The following is a 9,406-nucleotide window of genomic DNA, read 5'->3' as shown; positions in this document are numbered from 1 at the left end:
ATTGTGAAATAACAGAAATTTTTGCAGGATCTACTTCAATGCCCTTATTGGAAATAATGTGGCCTAAAACTATACCTTGCTCAACCATAAAATGACATTTTTCAAAATTTAGAACAAGGTTAGTTTCAATGCATCTATTCAAAACTTTTTCCAAACTATTCAAACAACCATCAAAAGAGGATCCATATACAGTGAAATCATCCATAAACACCTCTATGCAATTTTCTAAAAAATCACTGAAAATAATAATCATGCACCGCTGGAAGGTACCAGGGGCATTGCACAGACCGAAAGGCATCCTCCTATAAGCAAAAGTGCCGAAGGGGCAAGTGAATGTGGTCTTTTCCTGATCCTCAGGAGCAATAGTAATTTGCATATAACCAGAAAAACCATCAAGGAAACAGTAGTGGGATTTACCTGCCAGGCGTTCAAGCATCTGGTCAATGAATGGCAGGGGAAAATGGTCCTTTTTGGTAACCTGGTTCAGCCTCCTATAGTCAATGCAGACTCTCCAACTATTTTGCACCCGAGTAGGAATCAGCTCCTCCTTCTCATTTCTGATCACTGTGAGGCCAGTCTTTTTCGGGACTACCTGGACGGGACTCACCCATTAGCTGTCGGAGATAGGATAAATGATTCCAGCTTGCAAAAGCTTGGTTATCTCCTTCTTCACTACATCAAGAATCACCGGGTTGAGTCTTCTCTGTGGCTGTCTTACTGGTTTAGCTCCATCCTCTAAATTTATTCGATGCATACATGTGGATGGGCTAATACCAGGAATGTCCGCCAGGGTCCAGCCTATAGCCTTCTTATGCTTCTTGAGAACTGACAACAACTTCTCCTCTTGCTCATCAGCAAGGGAGGCAGATATAATCACTGGAAAACTCTTGCTATCATCCAAGTAAGCGTATTTTAAATTTGATGGCAGAGGCTTCAATTCTGGTGTGGTCGGCTGGACAGTGGTAGAAGGAGATGGTTTCTCAGCCTTGACCTCATAAAGAAAGTCAGAGGTATGTGTACTTCCTGAAACATGGTTAGTCCTATCTGACTCTATAAAATCAATCTCAAGAGGTAAAACACCACCACCAGGCATGCAATCAATATCACTCTCAGATTCATTCTCAGCATCAAATTCAGACATATGATCAAGTACAATTTCAGACTCAATGCATGAAGAGTGAGAGGCATGCAGATAAAGATCAGTCATGTATTCATCAACAACATGGTCAATTATTTTAGCACGAAATACAGAAAGATCTTCAGATGGGTATTTCATAGCATCCAGAATATTAAAATGAACAGTTATATCACCAAACTCCATGGACAGTGTGCCTGCATAAACATCTATCTTAGTTCTAGCAGTTTTCATAAAGGGTCTGCCTAGAATGATGGGAACTGATCCTTGAGAAAATCCATCTTCCATATTCAAGATATAAAAATCAACAGGGAAAATCAGTTCACCAACTCTAACTAAGACATCTTCTATGAAACCAACAGGATAGGCAACACTTCTGTTAGCTAAATGAATTACCACATCAGTTGACTGCAAGGGACCTAGAGATAGAGAATTAAAAATAGACAGAGGCATAACACTAACAGAAGCTCCTAAATCTAGCATGGCATTGTCAAACTTACTATTCCCTATGATACAAGGTATGCTGAATGTACCTGGATCTTTGCATTTTTCAGGAATTTGAGGAACAGATTTACCAATCAATGCGGAGACATTTCTGCCCATGCTAATCCGTTCACTTCCTTTAAGCTTCCGCTTATTAGTGCACAGCTCCTTCAAGAATTTGGCATATCTTGGAATTTGCTTTATTGCATCCAACAGAGGTATGTTTACCTCTACCTTTCTAAACGTTTCCAAGATCTCTTTCTCTGCCTCTTCCATTTTTTTGTTGGAAACTGCTCTTGGAGGGAATGGAAGAGGGGGAATGTGCTGCTTCTGCAAATCAGAATTACCTGTGGAAGAAGATTCACCTGCACAGAAATTGTTAGGTAAATTTTTGTCATCACCTTTTTCTGGAATAGAGTGAAGTTTGGCAGGTTCATTTGCAGATGAGGAAGGTGCTACGGGTTGAGGTCCTTGACATTGTTTTCCCGACCTCAATGAAATGGCACTGACATTTTTGGGATTTTGGACAGCTTGAGAAGGCAGCTTGTCAGAATTCTGGGACTGTTGTTGATTCAATTGGGTAGCCAATTGTCCCATCTGATTGGTTAAGCTCTGAATGGAGGCTCTGGTCTCTTGCTGAAACTGCATGTTCTGCATAGTCATTTGCCTCACAAGTTCTTCGAGGGAAGGTTGTGGAGGGGCCTCAACTGTTGGTTGTTTCTGGGGTTGTTGCTGTTGTTGGATTGGTGGAGGAATGTATGGTCTGCTTGGGCCAGCAGCATTTTGGAAGGAAGGAGCAGGCTGCTGTTGTTGCTGAGGGCTAGACCATCTGAGGTTAGGGTGATTCCTCCATCCAGGGTTGTATCTGTTGCTGGAAAGGTCATAATTGTTCTGCTGTGGTTGATTTTGCTGCTGAGGTTGAGGAGGTCTATTGTAAATATTTGCAGCATAAGCTTCTAGCTGCTCAATTGCTCCAGGTTGCTGCATGGAAGGGCAAAGGTCTGTATGGTGGTCAGCAGAGGAGCACAAACCACAAACCCTTGTGACAGGTACAGATTTCTGATTCAAGGCCAGCTGGGTTACCAAGTTGACCAATGCATCCAGTTTGCCTTCAAGCTTCTTAGTTTCAGATGATGCAGATGGGTTTGTAGCTACCTCATGCACTCCTCTAATGACTATGGCATCATTTCTGGCACTAAACTGCTGGGAGTTGGAGGCCATCTTCTCAATTAAATTTCTGGCTTCAGCAGGAGTCATGTCTCCAAGGGCTCCACCACTGGCAGCATCTATCATACTTCTCTCCATATTACTGAGTCCTTCATAAAAATATTGGAGAAGAAGCTGTTCTGAAATCTGATGGTGAGGGCAACTGGCACATAGTTTCTTAAATCTCTCCCAGTACTCATACAGGCTCTCTCCACTGAGTTGTCTAATACCTGAGATATCCTTCCTGATGGCTGTGGTCCTGGAAGCAGGGAAAATTTTTTCTAAGAATACTCTCTTAAGGTCATCCCAGCTCGTGATGGACCTTGGAGCAAGGTAATACAGCCAGTCCTTTGCCACTCCCTCTAATGAATGAGGAAAAGCCTTCAGAAATATGTGATCCTCTTGGACATCTGGGGGTTTCATGGTGGAGCAGACAATATGAAATTCCTTCAAATGTTTGTGCGGGTCTTCACCTGCAAGGCCATGAAACTTTGGAAGCAAATGAATTAGTCCAGTTTTAAGAACATATGGGACATCCTCATCAGGGTATTGGATGCACAAGCTTTCGTAGGTGAAATCAGGTGCAGCCATTTCCCTTAGAGTCCTCTCACGAGGTGGAGGTTGTGCCATGTTCTCAGAATGTGCAAAATCAGAATGCTCAGAATCAGAATGCTCAAAATTATAATGCTCAAGATCAGGATGTTCAAAATCACCAATAACAGAATGCACAGATTCACCAGTTATGGAATGCTCAGAATGATCAAAAGGTATAAAATGATGCCTAACTAATCTATGAAATGTCCTATCTATCTCAGGATCAAAGGGTTGTAAGTCAGATGGATTGCCTCTAGTCATACACTACATTCAGCATGCACACAACTAGTTGCCTTGTCATGTAAATAAAGGTGTAGGTTTGAACTACAGCTACCCTCAAATGATATCCAAATGACTTGAAATTTTGTGAGCAACCCTATAAAATGATGAGAAGATAGCACAAAAAATTTCAGACAAAAATTCAAAGTCTAACTATGAAAGCTAAAAATGGTAGGTTAAGAAAAATAAGTGAATAAAACTTGAAAAATAAAAAACTTTTGACAGAATCGCTTTTTATTGGATGATGGAGACCTCAGCCGGCTTGGCCGGCTGCCATGGCGTAGGAAATTTTTTTCTACCCCAAATGCATATATAATAATTGCGATTCTGATAACCGGAGCAAAAGTTATGGCCGTTTGAAGTTTTGACAAACACAAAATTTGCTAGTTTTTTGGAACTTTCAAATCTGACCAAACTAAAGGCTCTAGCTATTTTTCCCACAAAATATGGATTAAAAGAAGTTACCACAAAAAAATTCAGCCAAAAATAACAACCCTAGCTACTAAAACAAAAAATCCCAATTAATTCAGCATGGGTGGTCGCTAAAATCCGTCTCTAATTGATTTCTACTACTACTCTATTTTTGCCGCAAGCTGATTTCTACTACTACTCTGTTTTCAAGCACAATCTTCACAGCAAAACACACAAGACTAAAACAGGGGAAACGCTTAATGGGAAAACTGAAACAGAACACACATTAAACAAAATACCAGGACACTAAACAACACTAACACACATACTAACACAATACTAACAATTAAACATAAAACACGAAAGGATTAAACACACAGCACTAGCTAGCTATTATGAACCTTTGGACACTGCTCCCCGGCAACGGCGCCAAATTTGATTGAGGTCGTACCCGAATCAAATAAACATGAAAATGCAGTAACTAGGAAGTGATCTTAGGTCGTTTCCCACGAGCAGTGACAAGCCAAATGTTCATAATATACTTGCAGTAACAGTAACGATGGGGGGGGGGGTTTGGTTGTTTGGTAATTAAAGAGCAGACAAATAAAATGGAATACGAAACTACTAATATTAAAAACGGGTTGTTTCCTCTGATTCAGAAGCCACTCTCTTATCCTGGGTTATGGAGAATTCGTCCCTAACAGTCAACCACTTAATCCAACCCTATTTCAATTTACTAAGCGAAAATCAACTTAGGGTTTTCAATACGTGATTAGGCACCACATACACCAGTTAGCCCTTCGTCCATTAAGCATGAACGCAAGTTAGGCTCAGAGGCAATTAATCGAACACGAAGCGTGCACTGATTAATATTCACGAAATTGGGATAACTGGTGAAGGGAAAACTGCCAGGAAACCACATTACAAACGAAACCTCAAAGAGAGTTGGGCTTCGTCCTCAAAAGGAAACAACACCAGAAAATCTAGCCTTCCATGGATTCAAACAGAGAACGCAATTGAAACATGAAGCAGAAACGTAAATGAACGGAAACGTAAATGAACAGAAACGTAAACAAATAGAAATGTAAAATGGAACAGAAACGTAAATGAGAGTAGAAGAAGAAACAAGAACAAAATTGTAATTAGAAGCAGAAAACGTAAAATTGCATTACGAACTCAGAAACGTCAAAACAGAAAAATGAAAACCCTAAAACCAAGCTCTGAATAATGAATAGCATAACAGAATAGAATGCCCTGCACGAATCCCAAGGCAGCTATTTAAAAAGAGTCACTCAAAGTCACTGGGCCCTATTACAATACTCTGGCCCAAAACGAAATAAACACTGAACAACATAAAATAAAATTGCAAAATTTCCTAATTAGAAATTAACTAAGGTAAGCGCTTCTTTATTTGCCCTCTTCAAGTCCACAACCAAAATCCGGATTAAGCCCAATGTTTCATTAATTCCTGAAATTAGATTAAAAACATCAAATTAGCTAAATGAGCCCAAATAATAAAACTGCCTAATTAATTGACAATTAAAACCAATCAATAATTAAAATGGTGCAAAAAGGGTTTAGAAAATAGAAGAAAATGATGGCACATCACCCGCACCCACCAAATTATTCGACCAACGTCGGAAACCCTCCTAATCTAGCACCTATCCAACAGAGATTTCCCACTCAACCATAAAGGCCTCCCCCACAAAACTCGTTTCCCATACAATCTCGTCCCACCGGAAACATCAACCCCGACGCAAGCACCAATCCGAGAAGGAATTTTCCAGCAAAGAAGCTTGTAGAATTCACCCCAATATCAATGTCATATACTGACCTGCTACCATCCTTGATCACCAACCAGATGGCTGTAGTGAACCCCGAGAAGATCTACCTGTCTCCCTTTCCCTCGATGGTACAACCCCAATGCAACCTGCACCTATCACGAGGGTGTCCCAGGACATTCAATAGAGCAATGTGTGGCCTTCAAACACAAGGTACAGAGTTTGATTGACGCTGGGTGGCTAACATTTCAAGAGGACAGCCCGAATGTAAGGACTAATTCCCTCACCAGTCATGGAGGCTCGATGGTTAATGCGGTAGAAGAGTGTGGACCTCGGGGGCCAAAGCGGATGGAAGATGTGTTAACCTCTAAGAGGTTCATATTGGAAGCGCTGCACGAAGCGGGTATGATTTGCCTTGACAGGGACAAGGGAGGTTCTTGTTTAATACATCCAGGGGCATCACACGACGTGGAGACGTGCTCGATGGCGGAAGAATTGCTACAAGGGATGATGGATAAAGGCCTAATTGAAGTTTGTAGCGTAAGAAAAGGGGAAGGGCATGTGTACATGCAGTCGGTTGATAAGAGCCCGAGCAAACCCAAGCCATTGGTGATCCACTGCACTAAGGGCGTTGCCACACAGAAGCCCCAAGGCTTTCAGCCCGTCCCGGTTAAGAAGCCTATGCCTTTCCCTTACAAAAGTGATAAGGCGATGTCATGGAAGTACACCGCACAAGGGCCTGACGGAAGGAAGGATACATCTGTCGTGCATGTTGAGGATGATCTATCCTCCGCTAAGGTCACAAACATATCCGGTACGAGTGGCATGACTCGTAGCGGGCAAATCTTCACCGCACCTGAGGTGCGATCCAAAGACCCAAAGGGGAAAGCAAAGGCGGGCGTGGAAGAGAGTGATAAGGCGGGCCTGATTCCAAATGACGAGGTCCCGGTTGGAAGGTTTTCCAAGGAAGAGGACAACTTCAGCAAAAAGGGAATATCCACTGAAGAAGCAACCGAGTTCCTGAGAATCATCCAACAGAGCGAGTTCAAGGTGATTAAACAACTAAATAAAACCCCAGCTAGGATCTCTCTGTTGGGACTGCTTATGAACTTTGAGCCTCATCGGGCGTTATTGGTCAAGATTTTGAGCGAAGCCCACATAGCACAAGACATATCTATGGAGTGTTTTAGGGGCATAATCAACAACATCACGGCCAACAGAGCCTTGCATGTATCCGTCAAATGTTTAGACCACATAGTGGCCAAAGTGCTTGTTGACAATGGCTCTTCCCTCAATGCCATGCCCAAGGCTACTTTGGACAAGCTTCCTTTTAATGCATCACACATAAGACCAAGCTCCATGATAGTGCAGGCTTTCGACGGCAGTCGTCGGGATGTAAGGGGGGAGATAGATCTCCCGATTCAAATTGGACCCCACGTATGCCAAATTACCTTTCAAGTAATGGACATAAATCCTGCCTACAACTGCTTATTAGGTCAGCCTTGGATTCATTCGATTGGGGTGGTCCCGTCAACACTACACCAGAAGTTGAAATTTGTGGTGGATGGGCAATTGATTATAGTTTTGGGAGAAGAAGACATACTCATGAGTTGTCCTTCTTCTACGCCTTATGTGGAGGCTGTGGAGGAGTCCTTGGAAACTTCCTTTCAAGCATTGGAAGTTGTGAGAAATGCTTACGTGGAGTCTCCCCTGGTATAGCCGCGCTTAACTAGTGTTGCGTTGATGGTAGCTCGGGTGATGTTGGGGCACGAATATGAGCCCGAAATGGGTTTAGGCCGAAACGGGAATGGCATAGCAAGTCTAGTAGAGTTCACACAGAATCGTAGAAGGTTTGGACTGGGATATGAGCCTATGCGCACCGACATGAGAAGGATCACCCTAGAAAGGAGGGAGAGGAGCACGGGTCAGCCTCAAGGGCTGCAAGTGAAAGGGGTCCCCTTGTGTCACATTGATGAAAGCTTCGTCAGTGCGGGATGGATGTGTGAGGGATGGGTTGCCATGATAAATGATGAAATCCCTAAAGACCAATCAAATTGGGTGCGGTCGTGTCTTCTAGAGTTCGAATTGGGGAACTGGCGAATCGTCAAACAACCCAGGATTTTCGTGGCAAACTCAATGTAATTCGTTAGTTCCAACCCTATTGTTGGGCCTAGGCCTTAGGGTTTGCTCCCTGTTTGGGCATGTCTTTTGTTCCCACAAAATTATAAATACACAATCCTTCTTCACTTGATCTTGCACTTTCGTCTATCTTTATTTCTTCTACATATTTATTTTTGTTGCGATTAAATGATACAGATCTAACAATGAGTCCTGTGAAAGTATTGATACCGAGGACCCGGATGTTGATTTTGAGCAACTAATAAATCAAGTTGAGGAAGGGGAAGATGAGGATTGGGGGTTTCCTCCAAAGTTAAAAAGGATGGTCAAGCAAGAAGATAGGGAAGTGAAGCCACACCAAGAGGAAACGGAAGTCGTAAACTTAGGTGTTGGCGAAAAAAGAAAGGAGGTCAAGGTTGGCACTAGCATGTCCAAAAATGTCCGAGATGAGTTGGTAGCTTTGTTGTGAGACTACCAAGACATCTTCGCTTGGTCCTACCAAGATATGCCTGGTTTGAGTCCCAACATCGTACAACATAGATTACCTCTAAATCCTGAGTGTTCCCCGGTAAAGCAAAAGCTGAGGAGGATGAAGCCCAAGATGTCCCTAAAGATAAAAGAAGAGGTGAAAAAGCAATTTGATGCTGGCTTCTTGGCTATTGCTCAATACCCAAAATGGGTCGCCCATATCGTGCCAGTCCCTAAAAAGGATGGAAAGGTGCGAATGTGTGTAGACTATCAGGATCTAAACCGAGCCAGTCCCAAGGATAACTTTCCTTTACCGCACATCGACATCCTCGTAGATAACACAACCAATTTTTCCCTGTTTTCCTTCATGGATGGGTTCTCGGGCTATAATCAGATAAAGATGGCACCGGAGGACGTGGAGAAGACGACCTTTGTCACCCTATGGGGAACTTTCAGCTACAAAGTAATGTCCTTTGGGCTCAAGAATGTTGGGGCAACTTACCAGCAGGCTATGGTAGCATTATTCCATGACATGATGCACAGAGAGATTGAGGTCTACGTGGATGACATGATTGCCAAGTCAAAGACCGAGGAGGAACACCTTGTAAACTTATGAAAGTTGTTCAAGAGGCTGCATAAATATCGATTAAGGTTGAATCTCATAAAGTGTACTTTCGAGGTCAAATCTGGAAAGTTTCTCGGTTTATTGTGAGCCAGAAAGGCATAGAGGTAGACCCAGACAAAGTGAAGGCCATCCTCAAAATGCTCGAACCACGCACCGAAAAGCATGTTTGAGGTTTCCTAGGACGATTGAACTAGATAACGAGGTTCATATCATAGCTGACCGCCACTTGTGAGCCTATCTTCAAGCTATTGCGTAAGAACTAGTTTGTCCAATGGGATGACGACTGTGCTTGTGCCTCATGAATCC

The 9,406-nt window shown here is 42.7% G+C and overlaps 1 protein-coding gene and 1 non-coding gene across 2 annotated transcripts; both read left to right on the top strand.

The window, feature by feature from the left end:
* Positions 1 to 2,969: 2,969 nt before the first annotated feature.
* On the top strand, positions 2,970 to 3,076 carry LOC113000537 (small nucleolar RNA R71). Its single transcript, XR_003265870.1, has one exon. It is a non-coding gene; the product is annotated as a small nucleolar RNA R71 (small nucleolar RNA).
* A 3,116-nt stretch (positions 3,077 to 6,192) lies between these two features.
* Positions 6,193 to 7,608, top strand: LOC102664484 (uncharacterized). The gene has a single exon (XM_006605087.1). It carries the CDS (start codon positions 6,193 to 6,195, stop codon positions 7,606 to 7,608), a length of 1,416 nt encoding a protein of 471 aa, XP_006605150.1.
* Positions 7,609 to 9,406: the final 1,798 nt, after the last annotated feature.

The sequence above is a fragment of the Glycine max genome, chromosome 19 (assembly GCF_000004515.6).
Source record: "Glycine max cultivar Williams 82 chromosome 19, Glycine_max_v4.0, whole genome shotgun sequence".
NCBI classification, from domain to species: domain Eukaryota; kingdom Viridiplantae; phylum Streptophyta; class Magnoliopsida; order Fabales; family Fabaceae; genus Glycine; species Glycine max.
Note: the sequence above shows the minus strand (reverse complement) of the source record. Positions and strands in the feature narration are given on the sequence as shown.